Source organism: Dendrobium catenatum, unplaced genomic scaffold (assembly GCF_001605985.2).
Source record: "Dendrobium catenatum unplaced genomic scaffold, ASM160598v2 fragScaff_scaffold_1390, whole genome shotgun sequence".
In the NCBI taxonomy this organism is placed as follows: domain Eukaryota; kingdom Viridiplantae; phylum Streptophyta; class Magnoliopsida; order Asparagales; family Orchidaceae; genus Dendrobium; species Dendrobium catenatum.
The window spans coordinates 28,585-46,310 of NW_021319852.1; the positions used below are offsets into that span (position 1 = coordinate 28,585).

Genomic DNA, 17,726 nt, shown 5'->3' on the forward strand with positions numbered 1-17,726 from the left:
TCCCATGAGATTATATGAATTAGTTCAGCTCAAGGAAGCAGAAATTTACCACACTCGGTGAGGACCATCAGGAGTCCAGGGAACAAGGCAGATAGGGCAGCTTGGAAGGCAAGAGGGGTCCGACCCGGCCTGCAACTGTCCCTCAGTGCCGCTGCTACTCTCTTCGCATTCTCGCCCTCGACCTATACCACATCCCGGTTCCTCCACCACTACCACCTCTTCCTCCTCCTCCTCCTCTCCCTCGTCCTCACCCCCCTCTCCGGCCACATCTCCTCCACCTGCCGGAACAACCAATATTTCTATTTCCGGCGACTCCACCACGACAGCCTCCGCTTCCTCGTACTCCTCTTCAGTCTCCTCGTCATCAGGTGCGTAATCTTCGTCGTCGGTTTCCTCATCAGACTCTTCCCGGTCGTCCCGATTTCCCCGAGAAGCCATGGCGGGGAGTTTGGCTATGAGCGTTCAAGAAAATAAATAAATAAATTATTTCATTTTAAGCAGTTTCTAAGGGATATGGAAAGCGACGCTTATGTAAAGCATAAGACCATGAATGTATATAAAACGCATAAAATTAATACATTTATATCCTAATTCTCAATTATGAGGTATGGAATGGACCCTACTCATAAGTCTTGGAAAATTACTAGATTAACATGATTATCTAATAATATTTGAATTAAAAAAAATTAAAAATAATTTATAATCATTTTAATTTTGATTTCAATAAATTTATTATTGAACATATCGCATCAATGAAATAAATTCACCGTTATCATTAGTGATTAGATATAAGTCCAAATGAAATTAAATAAAGTGCTCGAAGGCTAAAGCATATTTGGAAACTTCAAGACATTAATTAAAATACTGAACGATCTCCAAATCATGCTTATAGTCAAAGTGAGCAGCAAATATTAAATAATTAATTTATGATCAAATATGACAATATGAATTATTCGATGGAACAACGTTCAAGATCATTCAATTAAGAGACCTTTAAGGATTTTAATATATATATATATATGCTAGGTATGTAGACTGGTGATTCGGCTCTAACTTGACTCATGAAAGAGCTCATGAGGAAAATTTATCGAGCCACAAATTTGAGCTCGAGCCTATACTCAAGTTCATATATTATATGAGCTTGAATCTAACCTGACTCGGCTCATAAGCTTGTCAAGCTGGTCGTTTGAATTAAAATATATTTCAAAATAATATAATAAAATTTATACTAAACTTTTTTAGTTATTTCTCAAGCCAAGCTCAAGCTTTTCAAACGACGAAATCTAGCAAACTCTAGTCTAATAAATTTCGAATGATTTGAATTCAAGCTCAACAAGAATTAAACAAGTTCAGCTCGATTAGATAAATACTAGACTCAACTCAACTTGACTTATTTACCGCTCTAACCTTTATATATACATACAATACCTCTATATATATATATATATATATATATATATATACTAAAAAGTAATTTCATAAAATAGTAAGAAAATTGTCCCAAAAGAAGTCTAAATTATCTTGATTTCGGCTTCATTTTGTACGGCTTTCTTACCGTTTTTTAAAACAGTTTTCTAGCACAAAAATTATGTTTTAAAAAACAGTAAGAAAGTCATCACAAACAAAATCTTATAAAGCACGATTAATCAAACATGAGAATTTTGCAAGGCTGAGCCATTGGTTCTCTATATTGGTAACATAAGAATCCTATTATCTTTATTTGCTATAAAATTCATCAAGACAATAAGATACCTTTCCTCCATAATGTTTTCAGCCCTTCATTTCCTTCATTAAGAATGATAATTAAGCCACCAAAATAATACAAAAAAATTTTCATTATACCAAGAAAGAAGACATGCAATTCCAACTAATCTTCATATGTGAGGGCATTGGAGCTACAAAACGGAGCACATCAGGCTTACTAGATGACCATGGATTTCCCTCATCAAACCACTCATTAGAGTTGCCTAGGAACTTGGCAATATTGGGGATCACCAGTTCTCTACAATGGAGATGAAGAAGGGGCACCTTGGATAGGACGCTCCCTTTTTGCACGGCAAGGCCCTCCGGCCGCCGAAGTTTATAGGGAGCTCCGGTGAATGGCTCGTAGTCCGGACGAGGCATTTGCTTCCATCTCTTGTGCACGAACCACCCATAGTTGTAATCTCCAACAATTGGTGTGCCTAACGCTTCGGCGCAATGCACTCGAAGCTGCAAGGGGATAAAAGTTTAAGAAAGAATAATAGCAAAAAGGGACAGTTTAACAAAGCCCTGCATTGGATATCCATACCCAAACCCACTCACGTACCGTAGGTATGGATACCCCCATGGCCTCGTGGGTGGGTACTCAACAATGGGAGATAAATCAATTTACATTGTTAATCATTGTATGTCATATATTAACACAATCCTCACTATGCAGTGCGCATTAATGAACCACACTACGACCACAATAAATTCTAGTATACGGCTTGAAAGTTTGCAGTCATAGCAAAGGACAACGAGCCTCAATGTCATCAATCCGTAGCGGATTGCATTCAAAAATCAGGAAAAGTGGGTGGGTATGAGTGGGTACGGCATCTCAAAAGTCACCATGGGTGGGCGTGGGTGGCTAAAGCCTGCTCGTGCAGAGCGTGGGTACCTAATGGGTACCCAACCAAGACCCTATGTAGGGCTTTGCAGTTTAACCAAACATTCATGATTTCAATAATATAACAAAAGGAGAGCTCAAATTTACTTCAGAATGTTAGACCTGATGCTTCCTGGCAGTAAGTGGACGAAGCTCCAGCCATGAGCAGCCATTAATTGTTGGTCCCAACACGCGGTATTCAGTTATAGCTTCTTGAAAACCATCAAAGCCTGAAGGATGGGCAAGCATTATTCGTTCTGTCTTCCCATCATTAAGAAGAACCTATGATCACATAGTAAGAAGATTAAAACATCAACATGGTCCATGCTAAAGATAAATTTTTTATACTCAAAATTTATTTTAGGAATCAATAAAAAAGCCATTCCAAACAAAGCCTTAATCACACAAAACGGTATCAAAGTTAGCAACCCTAATCATCCCCATATCTTTCCCACACGTCATTCTATTGCGCTCTAGCACTTAATCCTGATTCACAATCCACAAACTGCAAGAGCTCGCTCAAGTCAAACCCAACTCGCAAACCCTGCTTGTGACCACTCCCAACAATCCACAAATTTATGCCCCTCCCATTGCCACCGCCGCTGCCACTCACCCAACCCATGCTCGATTAATCCTACAACACACTCATACCAACTATTGATCGCACCCTACCGTGCCATCAATATTGCCTGAAATAATTCTTCTCTCTTTTCTCATATAATAGACAACCAAAAATTATTTATATAGCTTATTATGATATCCATCCCACCTATCATTATCATTAATGGATCTCCCTCTCCTATCATCCATCCCTTCTTAATAAGTTTAGAAAATATTTTAAATATTTCATATTTTCCTGTAATACTTCACTCTATAAATTCTATTATCAAATTCCACAAGTGCTTGGAAATATTTTATCATTCTCATTGCTGTTATCAGGATTGCAGAACTATGAAGATAATTTGTGGATGTGTTGAACTTGGAGGCAATTACTATCTCGTTAATGCTACTTCCACAGCTATCCTGGTCACCTTACATCACAAAAACTTTGAGGTTCCATTAATATTTGCTTTTAAGTTTCTACGTTTGAAGCATGAGAATATAATAAGCACCACCATCTCATTTCCTCTGTGTACACTTTTTCATAGTAGAACACATTTTGACCTGTTACATTCAAATATCTAGGGTCCAAGTCATTTGTCCACTCATTTGAATATTCATTATTTTAATTCATTTATTGATGACTACATCAAGGTTGTTTGGATTTATTTATTAAAGTTCCATCATAAATTTTCACTATAATGAAGAAATTTTATCGAGAAATAAAAGTTCAACAAAATACTCAAATTAAAGCCCTTTGTATCGAGAATACTCTTGAATATATGAAATATCTATTACACTCCTCTTCAATCATGTCTTTATTCATCCCAACAAAATAGCGCAGATAAACAAATGAATCAACATCTTGATGCTGCTTGCACCTTAATGTTTCACACGAATGTCCCATAATAGTTGGGGAGATGCCACTATCATAACTTGTTAATCAATTATGTCATTCATTGTTATGTGTAGTGTTACACCTTTTTCAGTTGTTTAGCCACAAATGTACGTTTTTTACTTTTACTCCATGAGTTTTTGGTTGTGATTGTTATATCTACTCTCTTCGACCCTTCATGTCAATAAGTGTATCTTTATGGAATATTCTCATACTCAAAAAAGATTATTTGTGCTATGATCCATCTACACATCGATTATATGTCTCTATCAATGTTACCTTTTATGAGGCATCCCTCTACAGCTCTACTACCCTCCTGCTTCAACCTCATCGCATTTTCTCTTGATGTTTCACTTCCACTTATTGCTCTAGTGTATGTCCTTCGCCATTACAGTTTTATACTTGCTTCCCTCTCATCTACCTTCATTTGATGTACGCCCTCTCATCCCAATTACTACAATTAGCCATTTACCCACCAAAGCCCCAGATCTACATACCCCAATTGCCTTACAAAAAAGCTCACAACATTGATCCTCATTGCATACGGGGATGACATTTTTTCACTAGAATGATATTTTTACTGTCAAGGAGATAAAATAATATTTTCAAAAGAAGTCTGATACTAAAAATTTGGGAAAAGAAAGTGCCTCCTCTCAAAGGAAATATGCTATAAACATCCGTAAGGAAACTAGGCTTCTCAAATGCAGGCTTGTTGACTCTCCTATGAGTATTCTGCAGGCATTCAATGATGATAAAACCTTTGATGATACTTCTCAGCATCCACATTTGTTCTGTAAGCATATCTAATTGAAACCTGGTCTAACAATCATGATACTATATTGGACGAAAATAAGCAATCCTTGAATTCGAAATTTCAGGAAAACAGGAGTTGAAGTAGAATATCAGAAAAATACCTTGGAAAGTGGTGCAGAAATAACCCCCTGCTTTTCTTGGGGAGAACCTATGACCAATGCCCAGTACCGCTGCATTGTTCTTTCACAAGCATAATTCCAGACCTAAATAACAGACCATCACGAGGAAAACCTCAAAATTCAGGAACGTCAGAATGTTAGACTAGAAAGAGACGAAGAATCAAGTTTAATTCAAATAAAAATGAAGCAGCACAAACTATTGAAGTTCTTCTATCACATAAATAAGAGAATAAATGGTTACCAAAAAGAGACATGAGGAATTTCAAGATGTTGTAACCGAGAAATTAAATGAAGGCACAGGCGCATTCCTCTACCTTCAAATTTTTAAAGACAAATAAGAACTGAGATTGCAAGTATAAAGCAACATTTAATTCATTGTTAAGCTTTCACTCAATAGAAAAGGAGTTATAAGCATGGCTTTCACCTACTCCAATACATATTGCATGTGAGTGTGTGTGTATGACTACTTATAGGAAGCAAGGCACAATTCTGATTTCTATACATGATTTACTAAAGATTCCGTATTTCTCTTAACATTTTTATGTTTAATTTTTTATTTAAATCAAAATTTCATTCTAGGGTGTTGTAAGGAATTGTTAGAGGTAAGAAGAAATTCACAATAGGTCATAGAAAATACCCGACATGCAATTTGACAATGGAAGGAATGACATGACTTAAGTTTGTCTAAAGTGCAACTATTCCAAAATCTCACAAGAATGTTGCACTGTGTGCCAAGATGTCAGAGGTGATTAAAGAGGAGATCCGTGCTTATATCAAAAAAGAAAATAATGTCAAAATATTTAGCAAAAAGACACTTTGATGATGGAATAGATATTGGTTCTTTTTTTTCGGAAATGGGCCTGATGATAAAAATTCCCATCTTCTTTGCCAACAATGTCATGTAGAGGTGCAAGGCAGCCAATGGGTCAAATATATGAATGTAGCGGATGCAAAAGATAAAGAAAGGGAACCTAAGAGGATATTGGAAGGTTCTTTTATGGGAATATCATTCAAATTAATGTGGCAACTTCTCCTTATTTCAACATGATTTGTTCCCTAAATTCTTATGGATGAGGCTTGAAACCACCACTATGTATGATTTGAAAATATGGTTATTAAAAGCAGAGCTGAAAATGTTGAAAAGGTCGTTGAGAAGATTGGTAATACTTGGAATCATACTTGAGTGACAATTATGTATGATGGTTGGTTTGATATTTAAAATAAAAGCTTGATCAATATTTTGATATACGATCCCCATGACACTATTTTTTAAAAATATGTTGAAGCATCAAATCAAGTAAAGGATGCGTAGTACATTTTTGTACTTCTCGATGGAGTGCTCAATAATATTGGGGACACATGGTGGTGCAAATTATGACAAACAATGCTAGTGCTTACAAGGTAGTTGAAAATAAGCTTAAAATAAATTGATGGAAAGGATAAAGCATTTACACTATATACCTTGTGCAGCACACTCCATAGATTTAATTTTAAAAAAAATTGGTGACTTGCATCAACGAGAAGTTAATTATTCAAAAGGATGCTCTCATGGCCTATTAGAATGATGATTTGCTACTACTTATTCAAATCTACCAATGAAATTTACTTCAACAGAATGGTTTAACATTACCTGGACAAAGAAATATGAGAGGAAAGAAGTTATGAGAATTATTTGGAGTGAGATTTTGATTGAGCGTTACATATGCAATAATAACAACAAAGCCATTGGTTCAATTTCAAAGGATGGCTGATGTAGAGAAAAAGTCAATTATGAGCTTCATTAATAATATAATGGATGGGACTATGATGCAGACATATGAACGTTAATCAAAGGAAGAGACGAAGATCGACGACCGAGACCCCTCCATTTTTATCTTAGTTTATTAATTGTATTTTTTATTTAATTATGCATTTTTTTGTTTTTACCATTACTTAAGGGTCTTGTCTTATGTAAGCCCAAGAAGCAAAGTTGTCTTTTAGTTTCTTTTAAGGCCTATATCTAGAGGTCCTTGCTCTTGTATTAGACAATGATGAAGTTTTAATAAAAAAAATTGTTCTATACTTTTGTTCCTTGAGAGAGCTTTAGTGAGATCCCTATGGGAGGGAATCGCAGTTTCCACCAACCGCAGGATGGGTCCGGGCTCGTGGCCTTAAGTCCCTTGGTAAAGGGCAACGCATCGCTCGTCGGCCGCAGGAAGCGTCTGGGCTCACGGCTTTATCCCCTTTTTTTTATATTCTCCTTATTTTTTCTAAACCACCACCTCCTTAATACCTAACCCCTCTCTCTTTCCTCTCTCCTTGGTCGGCCCCTTCCCCCTCCTCTCTCTAATTAATTAGATCCCATAAATTAAGGATCTAATTAATACAATCCTCTCCCCACTTTCCCTCCCAATTCCACAATTATTTCAAATTCAAATTTCAATTAAACATACCCTAATTACTCGTTAAATCTGAAATTTTATTTCAGATTTAATCCTACCCTTTCCCCACCACCAAACTTTAGAATTCAAGTCCCAATCTCATTCCTCTCCCCCACCCTATTGCTTGGCCAAACCCCTACCCGCCCCCTCCCCTCTTACTCTCAAGTTTTCCATCTTTGGACAATCATGCATGGCCAATCCAAACGTCGACCATGGTTTCGTCTTTGACTCCCAAGTGCGCGTAGACATCTTGAGATCGTCGTTCTTTGACATCGACGTGGAGATCGACGCAACCGTTGAAGGGTATTTGGATCGAATACTATTTTCCCTATCAACCGCCATTGACGACTTCTACCTTCCAACCCAGTGGCAAATCCTACATCCTCCACCTCCTACTCCTACTCCGGCTAGCTTTCTCTTGGACGGTATTGCAAGCTCCCTCCTCCTTGTGGTGACCACATCGGTAAAGCTAACAGCTTCCTTTCGCAAACCTTAAGAGAGCTTGAGTGAGGGAAACTCAAGGTGAATTTTCTAAGTATTAACCCGCGGATTTTGTTGAGCACATTTGGTTTTACTTATATGTTTGTTATTGTTTTGAATCGCCCTATCTTCAAAGCATGTACTATTGCCTAAGTAACTTTGGAACTACGGATTCCTAAATCTATAATTGTGAAATGTTACTCTTTATATTAGCTAGTTAAGCAATTATTTTATTATTTCCGAGCAATTATGACCCCGTTTCACATCAAACTAAGAAGTTGATAGTCCATAACTTAAAAGGAGATGAGTCCAACTATAAGAAGATTTGAGAAATCATTGATGAGAAAAGGGCGTTTCAACTCCATCATCATTTGGATGCTGCCAGATATACCATAATCCTCAATTCCAATATGCTGAAAATAAGTGAACAAATCCTAAGATCAAATTATAATTATGTCATTATATTGATAGGTTGTTAACTAACTCAACAGAGAGAGCAAATATTGATATGCAACTTATACCATTCAAAAATAAGGAATGATATTTTGGATTGCAAGAAGCCAAATATATAGTTTCAAAATACTCTCCAGGTAAATTTTAATATTTATTGATTCAAATAAGAACTCCCAATTCTAATGACATTTAATGATAGAGGTTGGGGTACATAATCTATCATGTTGGGGTACATTAGTAGCTTTCAAGCATACATACATGCATATATACATATCTATCATGATACATTCATATATAAATATATATCTATCATGATACATTCATACATACACATATATATCTACCCAATACCATGCAATATCTATGATAGATTATTTAAATAAGGAATGATCCCTAAGGGTTGGGGTACATAAGCAGCTTCAGATAGCTCATAATCCATTGCAGAAAGTATAGAAGGCACATAACTTCTTCATTATTCAACCACTAGTCAATTTCAGAATTTTTATCAGTTTTTTTTTTTTTTTTCACGAACATAAGAAATAATATTGTTGTGCGTGCAAACTGTATTCCAAATAGGCAATCAAGTTTTCTTAGTCAAACAGTTCCGTGTTGTCACTTGCATAATCATCAATAAACTCCATTCGTGTTTTCATGGTTTTCGCTCTTCCTAGACACAAACTTGGCATCAATTAGTAAACACTTTGTCATCAAACAGACTGAAGGCCAGGAAAACATCTCCTCGTATATTGCTTAACTTTTGGTCCACATCCAGCCACATACTAATTGGAAACGTTTTTAAATGTTGATAATGATAATAAAGCAGGGCTAAACTTATACCTGAGATGATGTCTTGGCAAGATTAACATCAGTAAACAACCAATGAAGTTTAGCAAGGCTTTCTTTTTTCCTAGCTAACAGCAGCAACCCGCTACTCTCTTTGTCAAGCCGATGCACCTGTTATGATCAAGAAATATATATATATATACATAATTCTAAAGGAAATATAGCAAAAAATAAACCAAAAACTAGACATTTGAAACACATATTTTCAGTTTTTAGAATGTATTAATCATAGATAACTATATAAGTTAATAGCTCACACGATGACACTGCACGTACCAATTTAGGACCTTCTTCACTCCCATATGAAAACGCTGCTGCTGCTAGTACATCCATGCTGTTATGAACTGGTAAGTGTCCCTACAAAACATAACAAAAAAACAATAAGATAAAAATAATTTAATAATGAAGAGCTAACAGAGATCCAAGAATACACGAGAACAAACATCGTTCTATGAAAACCAACCTTCGTAGGCACTCTAGGAGGTTTATTTAATACGATTATAGAAGAATCCTGAAATGTCAAAGAATATGATACATGTCAATAAGCATGATTGCATATATTTTTCTAGTTTACAAAAAGCTTTCAGAGGAAAATGAAATCCACAAAAACCTATTCCAAAAGGACCAAGAAACAAAGAAAAATGGTTATGCCTTAAACATAACAAGCCTCTGCAAATATTTTATTTCATCAGCATTTGGATGCAATGTTGCTGTTGGAATAGTGTCATATCTCTTCAATATTCTTGACTCTACAACAGATACAGGAACATAAATCTTCTGGCCAGCCTTCATAACATGATCGTGTTTGATCTGCATATATACTGTAAAGCATAGTCACTGGATGAGGTACTAAATACAAAAAACTGGCATGCTTGGTAAAAGTGCATGCAATTTGAAGTAAATGACCATGCAATGGTAAAAGTGTGTGCAATTTGAAGTCAATGGCTATCTTAAGGGAAGCTCGTCAAATGTGAAAATCATTTCCTTTAGATTATCAAGGTAGAATTCAGTGTTCAACCATTTAATTTGTACAGAAAGCTTGCTTGTTGTATCCCTACTTTAGTCTAGTGGGCTAGGAAAGCATAAGCAATTCATGTGCAGGCTCAGAAGATCATTTCGGCAAGCTAGCGTGAAAACAAGCAGGTAAGAAATAAGTGAAATTGACTAGAAGAAGACTTCCACTCTGCATAAAGTACAATCTTCTTGTCTGTTAACGGATAACAGGCGCACTTAACATTTTTCTAGCTCTTTACTAAAGCAAAGAGTCATACACCAAGTCAGTATACTGTTCCAGGTGTGGAAGGTTCGGGGAAGTAGCTCATAGCTCTATGGACAAACTCATAGCATGAGTGAAGCCATTCAGCATAAATCTTTAACTTGTAAACTAAGGTAAAAAAAGGAGAATAGTATAAAAAAACTAAATATCAACTACTAAGGCGAATATCCAGGGCTCAGTTTAGGAGTAGAACAATAGATGGACAGCTAATTGGGTAAATCACCTTTTGAACTGCATAATGGATAAGTTCAAGTGAAGCCTTCTTCTAAATAAGCAATGAAAAGAACAAATTATTCTTAAAACTGAGAAAGAGAACATCTTACAATGTGCAAACTTGAGACTATGTAGGGATGTGCTTTCAAAATAAGACAACAATTTGTAAAATTTCCTTGTAACACATAAGATTGGAGAGATCAAAACTAGAATTTTTATTACCATTTTCAGATTAAGCAATTGATGATTATGTTTCGCAGAAGAATCTTCATGATCTGAGATTTGCAAATGAACCTGATCAAAATAAGATGAACCAGATGAGTAAGCTTACAGTTTCAGTATCATGAAAATTATAGCATCGACAGTGTCTCAAAGAGAGCATCCTGTATTCATTTTTCATGGGTTACACTATAGGCCCAGTAATTGCTGCAAGATGTTCGACACTTATGCAGTTATGCGCATAAAAATGACACCACCGCGATGATTGTTCCTTATAATGCACCACCTCATAATAAGAATTAGAACAACATCCCGCCAAATCTGTAGGTATCAGGTCAAAATTTCACAGCACAAATGCGAACACCAATAAATAAAAGCTCGTGTGGGTAATGTTGGGTAGAAAAACAACATAAATAACGCAGCGCTTAAATAAGCTTAATTATATACCAACCAAATGATCACACTAACTCTTTTAATCCCCTAAAAACAAAATTCGGCGTATAACTCCCGGAAAATACGCACTCAATAAAAACTAAATCACAGCAATCCATCGAAAGAAGGATCATGCTCACCATGCCGGTCCTAAAATGTCTCTGGATGACATCGGGAGGGACTTCGTCGAAATAATGCTTAACCCAGGTGATGGCAGTGACCCTCCGCCGAAAGAAGCTTCCATCAAGGACGTGTTCGGGAGCAATCTTTCGGCCGGGAAGAGGGTCGACGCCGTCGGGTGGGAAGGGAGGGAGAGAAAGTAGTTGTCGGGGTTTCGGTCCCTCCTTAGGTGGGCCCAGGCTTGCCAGGTTATTGGATACGCGGATTACAGGCTGAGCGGCTGTATCCGCCGGAGGCGCCAACCTAGAGAGTCCACGAGCGAAGGCCGCTAAAGACGTTAGGAAGCGACGGCGCCGGAGCATGGCGGTGACGGGGTCGTTGAAGTGTTTGAACTTTCAACCGACCAGCCGGAGCACATGCCGGAGCTTTTAAGGGACTGCAGAGCTCGACCGGCCATGAAACAAACCGCAGTAATGATCAATGAACCGGGTTTAAATGGTAAAATGGTACCATTTTTTTTTTTTTTCCCCAAAAAAAAAGTACCCTGAAGGTTCTGAGAAAGCATTAAGAGTCTATTTGATTTGAATTCCCCAAAAAAAAAAGTCTATTTGATTTGATATTTTTTAGCTGTTTTTTTTTATTTTATTTTTTTTGGAGAAATTTAAGATATTCTCTAAGATTTTTTTTTTTTAATGAATTACAAATTTCCTCCTTATCTTGAGCTCCTCCATCTTCACTTGTGTTGCAGAACAATTCTTCCTTGCTGCCAATTTGGACTTCAGCTTGATAGCCCTTGCCCCTTGGTATCAACTACTTTCTCACTTTCTTTTACCTTGTCTATTTTTTGGCATAAGTTCTAACACCTAATGGTGACCAACTTTAATGGTTGCCAAATGCTTTCAACATTAAATATGTTCCCAACAATCTAGCTGGCAATACATTTAGGGCACCTACTATGCCTAAGGAAAATAACGTCTTCCCTTTTATAGGTTCTAGATGATTTCGACGAGTGGGACATCAAAGCTCGCAACATCCTTATATAAGAAGGTATCAAACACTAGCCCTGTCATAATGAAGAATTCAACTCCCCCAACATCCTATTGAATTTATAGTAATTAAAAACATAGGTTGAAGAGTTAACCACATCAGTTTTGCTATCTATGCTGCCAAGTGGATCATCATTATGCACAAGTCCATCATCTCAAAATTTGGTATGCCCAAGCACTTTGCTACCTCCTCACATTGAAAAGATATTGGTGGCTTATTCACATGTTATATTTTATGTTTTTCAAAAGAAATTTGTAACGAAAATAATTATTACTATTGTAACTGAAATAATTATTACAATTGTAATGAAAATAATTATTGCTATTGTAACTGAAATAATTATTACTGTTGTGACGAAAATACTTATTGTTATTTTATTACATGATTTGAAAATGTTTAAATTAATTATCATAAAATTTGTAATTAAAATGACTTTCTATTTTTGGCCTATATAAAATCTTCTTGGTTATGATGAAAAAAACAAAACAAAACAACAATTTTCTCTTTATTATTCACTTCATCATACATATATTAAGAGCAAATATCTACATCATTTTTCATGCTTCCCACGGTGATTAGTGCAGATTACTATGAATAATCAGTTAAATTCTGGGAGTTAGACCGTTGTATGATTTTTTTTTTACTATGAATTTCCTCCATATTTTAAGCTCCTCCATCTTCACTTATGTTGATGACAACTCCTACTTCATTAATGAAATAAATCCTTCTTTGCTACCAATTTGGACTTCAACTTGATAGCCCTTGGTATCAACTACTTTATCACTTTCTTTTATCGTGTATGTTTCTTGGCATAAGTTCTGACACCTAACGGTGACCAACTTTAATGGTTGTCAAATGCTTTCAACATCAAATATGTTCCCAACAATCATGCTGGCAATGACAATAAGGGCACTATCATACCCAAGGAAAATAACTCCTTGCCTTCTATAGGTTCTAGATGACTTCGATGAGTGAGATGGGATTCCAAAGCTCCCAACATCCTTATATAGGAGGGCATCAGTCACTAGCCTCGTCATAATGAAGAATTCAACTCCCCTAACACCCTGTTGAATTCATAGTAACTAATAACATCGGTTGAAGAGTTAATCACATCGGTTTGCCATTTCTGCTACAAAGTGGGTCGTTATCATGCACAAGTCCATCATCTCAAATTTTGGCGTGCCCTAGCACTTTGCTACCTCTAGTCATTGATAAGATATTTGTGGCTTCCTCACACAACTTACTTGAGAACTTGTCAATACTTGAGCTTTAGTTGACACCACTGTTATCGTTGCTTTTGTTGTTATTATTACTATTATCATCATCAGTGGGACAATGCCTCATTCGGTCATTATTGTAATGTTTGACACTCAAGAGATGATATTTCCAAAGCCACCCCCGAATCAACACTTATTACAATATACTATCCAACATTAACGACATTCATTGCCTTCTTCCTCCTTGTAGTTTCCATTATTTATGTTGTTGGCCGCTTGGGTGCTTGACAAATTTGAATGCTATAATGCGATGACTAAGATCTTTTAGAAGCAATATAACCCTTGTTGTGTCTCAATCGATGATCATAAACTCCATATTAGCCTTGAAGGGGATGACATCCATGTTTCTTAATTCTTATCACAAGGATGATTGGCTTTCTCAACAAGTTTCATTTTCTTGTTTCTAAAGAGAATAAAAAGCATAAATTCTACTCTTTCACAAAGTAATAAATGCTTTGCCATAAACCATGTACTTAAAGAGTGATAATTACTTTGCCATCAATCATGTGAACCTATGATATTGGAAAAGGTGCATGATGCCCCAAAACAGGAGCATAGTTATTAGAGAGATTATTATGTGTGAAGATCAAATTCAGAGAATCGTTCGATTTAGTGAATCATTTGGTTGTCTCTATGAACAATAAAAACGCAACAGTAAACATTAAAAGCGCGGAGATAAAATCGAACGAGTTTCAGTTTCCGACATCCGCACGTAATAATCTCTCTAGTTATTGGACATCAGCAGCATAAGGATCAATTCACTTTATATAAGTAGATTCATCATCTCCATGCCTAAGGGGAGTCAAAGCCTAATTCTCAAAGCAATAGAGCAGACAAAGAACCATTCAGGTATTTAAATGTGAGGGCGACTGTGGAAAAAATTATTATAAAAAGACTGTAAATTAAAATAATCTTCAAAATAACTTAAAATGTCTTTTACGTGACACCCACCTAAAATTACTTTATTTGCACTCGTCAAAAAGCAGTTTTACATAAACAAAAGAAGCACGACCTCTATACAAATATTTTTCATTTTCAACCTTCCCGCGCTGCCAACTCATCATCCTCGCGGCCCGCTCGCCGAGATTCAGCACTGTCACCATCTTTTTTGGAATAAAATAAAATAATAATAACAATATAATACAACAGATCTACAAATAATCACGTGGGTCAGCCGAAGCTTTGAGCCAGTTCCCACCAGAGGAGGGCCCACCAGGCACTTACGCCCACCGCACCAAGGAATCCAGGTTAGCCTGGCTCGGCCGCGGCCGCAGTCGCCACCGCCGCCGCCATGACCGCCGGTCGAGCTTAGCTTCCAGAGCTCGTAGTACGTTCCAAGAAGCATCGCCGGAAACTATGCCACGAGGATTAAAAAGTAGAGCTCGCCGAATTGAGGGATCCCATAGCCGGCGTTGAATAGCGGAAAGGTTGGTGGCGGCGATGCGGTCGAGAACGCTCTCGAGGCTGGCCACGTCGCGCTCGGCGACGGTCAACGAGATCTCCGGCCACGGCACGGCATCAGGGAACGGGAGACGGATACCGTCGGCGATGATCACCGGTATGCAGCCGAGCGCTACGGATTCGACGAGCCGAGGACTCCATGGGGCCCACCCCAGCGGACATAGGCAGAACACAGATCGCGCAATCTCTGATTGGTAGCCGTCGAAGCGGTGGCGCCGGAGATAGAACCGCCTGTTGCCGCCGTACCTGTTCCAGATCTCCGTCCGCACCTTCCTGTATTATATAACGCCAATAATTAGACAATTATATGCAAAAGATCGGTTTTTTGTGAGCTGGAAAGCTGTTTACCGGCTATAGAAACGGCCGCTGATGTTCTTTGGATGGACCTCCATCTTGCCACGGAAGAAGACGAAGATGTCCCGCTTTGCGGTCTCAGGCGCCGGCCACCGGTTAGTTCCCAGCGAGATGTACGGCGGAATAACCACATGTTCCGCCTCCTGGCACGGGTGAGGCGATTTCATGCCGAAGGTCTGAAGCAGAATGGAGTTTTTCAGAAACTCTGGTATCCCATCAGCGATAGCCACGTCCTCCTGTTGCCCACAAAGAACATCGCAAGCTCATTAGTAAATTCTGTGTGCATCAGAGATAGATAGGGATCTATATACACTCCCTGGAAAACTGTAAACTTCAACTTGATGGATAGACTAATTCGTAACGCAGTTGCAGCACGAGAGAGAAAGTATACCAGATACAAACAGGAAGAAAAGATCCAGTTATATAAGAAAAAGAGGAAGAAAATTGCGATTTTTTATGATGAAAGGGGATTACCATGGCGTGGAAGCAAGCTCCATAGTCGTGGGAAGCAACAAAGATGTGATCGACGCCTGTAGAGCGGTTCCAGAAAGGAAAGTTCCTGGAGATGAGATCGACAGCGGAGGAAAGGAGAGGGCGAGCATGGTGGAGGGAGGGGAAACCGTTGATCGTTGAGAAGTTGCAGGAGACATAGACTGGGACGAAGAAGTAGTCGGCTTCAAGAGGGTTAACGGCGCGAACAGAGGAGTGGATTAGAGCCTCATGGAAAGCGACCTCGGCAGCGAAGAGGTGGGTCGCACAGCGTGGATTCGAGAGCCATACTCGATTGAACTCCGGCGGGAGGTCGTAGACGTAGATCTTCAGTGAGGGGGAAGAAGAAGAGGAGGACGTGGGGGATTGAGAGAGGGCGCGACGGGAGATAGGGGAAGGGAGGAAGGAGGAGGGGGTGGAGGAGGAGAGGAAGAGATAGACGGATAGAAAGAGCCAGAGGACCCAGCGGTAGTATTTCCTTAGAAGTTGATGGTAAAGGTGCGATTTTTCAGAGTTGCTCCGGCGATAGAGCATCTGCTTCATTTGAGCGGTGGTTGCGGTGGAATGATGGAGTGGAGGGGAGGTGGATTTGGCCATATAGGGCTCTGGGTTGGGCTCTGGTTGGCAGAGAAGGTGGAATAGGGCTATCAGAATGGTGGAGTAGGAATTAGAGTAGAGAAGAAGGGAATTGACGCAAGGACAACCGCATATTTTTTCCTCTGGAGTAATTTATTATATAACGCTTCTTCTAAGTTTTAAAATAATATTTTTTAAATATAGGTTTATAACATATTAGACATAAATGTGATAAAAGCTGTTAAGAATTATCATTATTATATTTAAATATATATAAATAATTGTTAAGAATTAAAGAAAATGGTGCTCCCCCTCTCCATTCTCTTTGACTAATGTCACCTAATTACTTTATTCAAAATCAAATTCATCATCATCATCATTAATAATATGGGTGCATACTATCAATAATAATTTTGACTCTAACTTCAACATTAAGAATGTGAGGAACATCACTAAGGATTTGTTTAGAATGACTTTTTTTATTCCTTCTTAAATTAACTTTTTAGTAAAAAATTTAAAAATTTTGTATACTAGAAAGCTGCTTTTAGAAGAAGTAAAAAAGTCGTCCCAAACAAAGTCTAAAGCAACAAGCAAATGGCTTATTACATATGATTCCTTGTCATGGGGTTTTCCAAACTTCAACCGTGTTATTTAACTAGGGGCGGAACCCGCCTTAATTTTCAAGGGGGGCAAAAACTTATAAGTAATTGTTGGTGTTGCCTCAAATTTGGCTCAACCATTCATTATAAACAAATGGGTCAATAGTGACCCATATTTGTTCATATATTTGATCGTTGTACGTTTCACAGATATATTGGGGATCCAAAGGGGAGTGCCCCTATAAGGGTTTTTAGGGGCAGCGTCTCCGGAACAAAATTTAGTTGTAAGGATATTTTTGGAATTCAAATTAATAAATAAAATGATGAATTCTATTTACTATTTGGTGGTGGCAATTGCCTAAATACTATGTTATTTAAAAAACTTGAATAAATTTTTAAGATTACAAACAT

General features: G+C 37.7%; 3 protein-coding genes across 4 annotated transcripts in view; all 3 read right to left on the reverse strand.

Annotated features, from left to right (window-relative positions):
• LOC110115735 overlaps positions 1-508 on the reverse strand; it is a gene marked incomplete at its 3' end in the record, with an annotated part of 28,409 nt that extends 27,901 nt beyond the window's left edge. The window contains exon 1 of the mRNA XM_028699769.1: positions 50-508. Coding sequence (XP_028555602.1) covers positions 50-438 — 389 coding nt within the window. The remainder of the gene's footprint in view (positions 1-49) is intronic.
• Positions 509-1,688: 1,180 nt separating this feature from the next.
• LOC110115749 (RNA pseudouridine synthase 3, mitochondrial) lies at positions 1,689-11,985 on the reverse strand. Of its 2 annotated transcripts, none has more exons than XM_020849095.2 (9): positions 11,533-11,985; positions 10,964-11,035; positions 9,904-10,062; positions 9,716-9,763; positions 9,529-9,609; positions 9,247-9,363; positions 5,039-5,140; positions 2,753-2,911; positions 1,689-2,211 (listed from the first exon to the last, which is right to left on the reverse strand). In XM_020849095.2, the coding sequence occupies exons 1-9, from the start codon at positions 11,872-11,874 to the stop codon at positions 1,837-1,839; spliced, it is 1,455 nt and encodes a 484-aa protein (XP_020704754.1). In that variant the 5' UTR covers positions 11,875-11,985; the 3' UTR covers positions 1,689-1,836. The 2 variants fall into 2 exon arrangements, with proteins under 2 accessions (XP_020704754.1, XP_020704756.1); XM_020849097.2 differs by having other exon boundaries at positions 9,904-10,073; positions 11,533-11,602.
• Positions 11,986-14,756: 2,771 nt separating this feature from the next.
• On the reverse strand, positions 14,757-16,869 carry LOC110115748 (probable glucuronosyltransferase Os03g0107900). Its single transcript, XM_020849093.2, has 3 exons — positions 16,126-16,869; positions 15,646-15,887; positions 14,757-15,570 (listed from the first exon to the last, which is right to left on the reverse strand). The coding sequence occupies exons 1-3, from the start codon at positions 16,735-16,737 to the stop codon at positions 15,057-15,059; spliced, it is 1,368 nt and encodes a 455-aa protein (XP_020704752.1). The 5' UTR covers positions 16,738-16,869; the 3' UTR covers positions 14,757-15,056.
• Between the last annotated feature and the right edge of the window lie 857 nt (positions 16,870-17,726).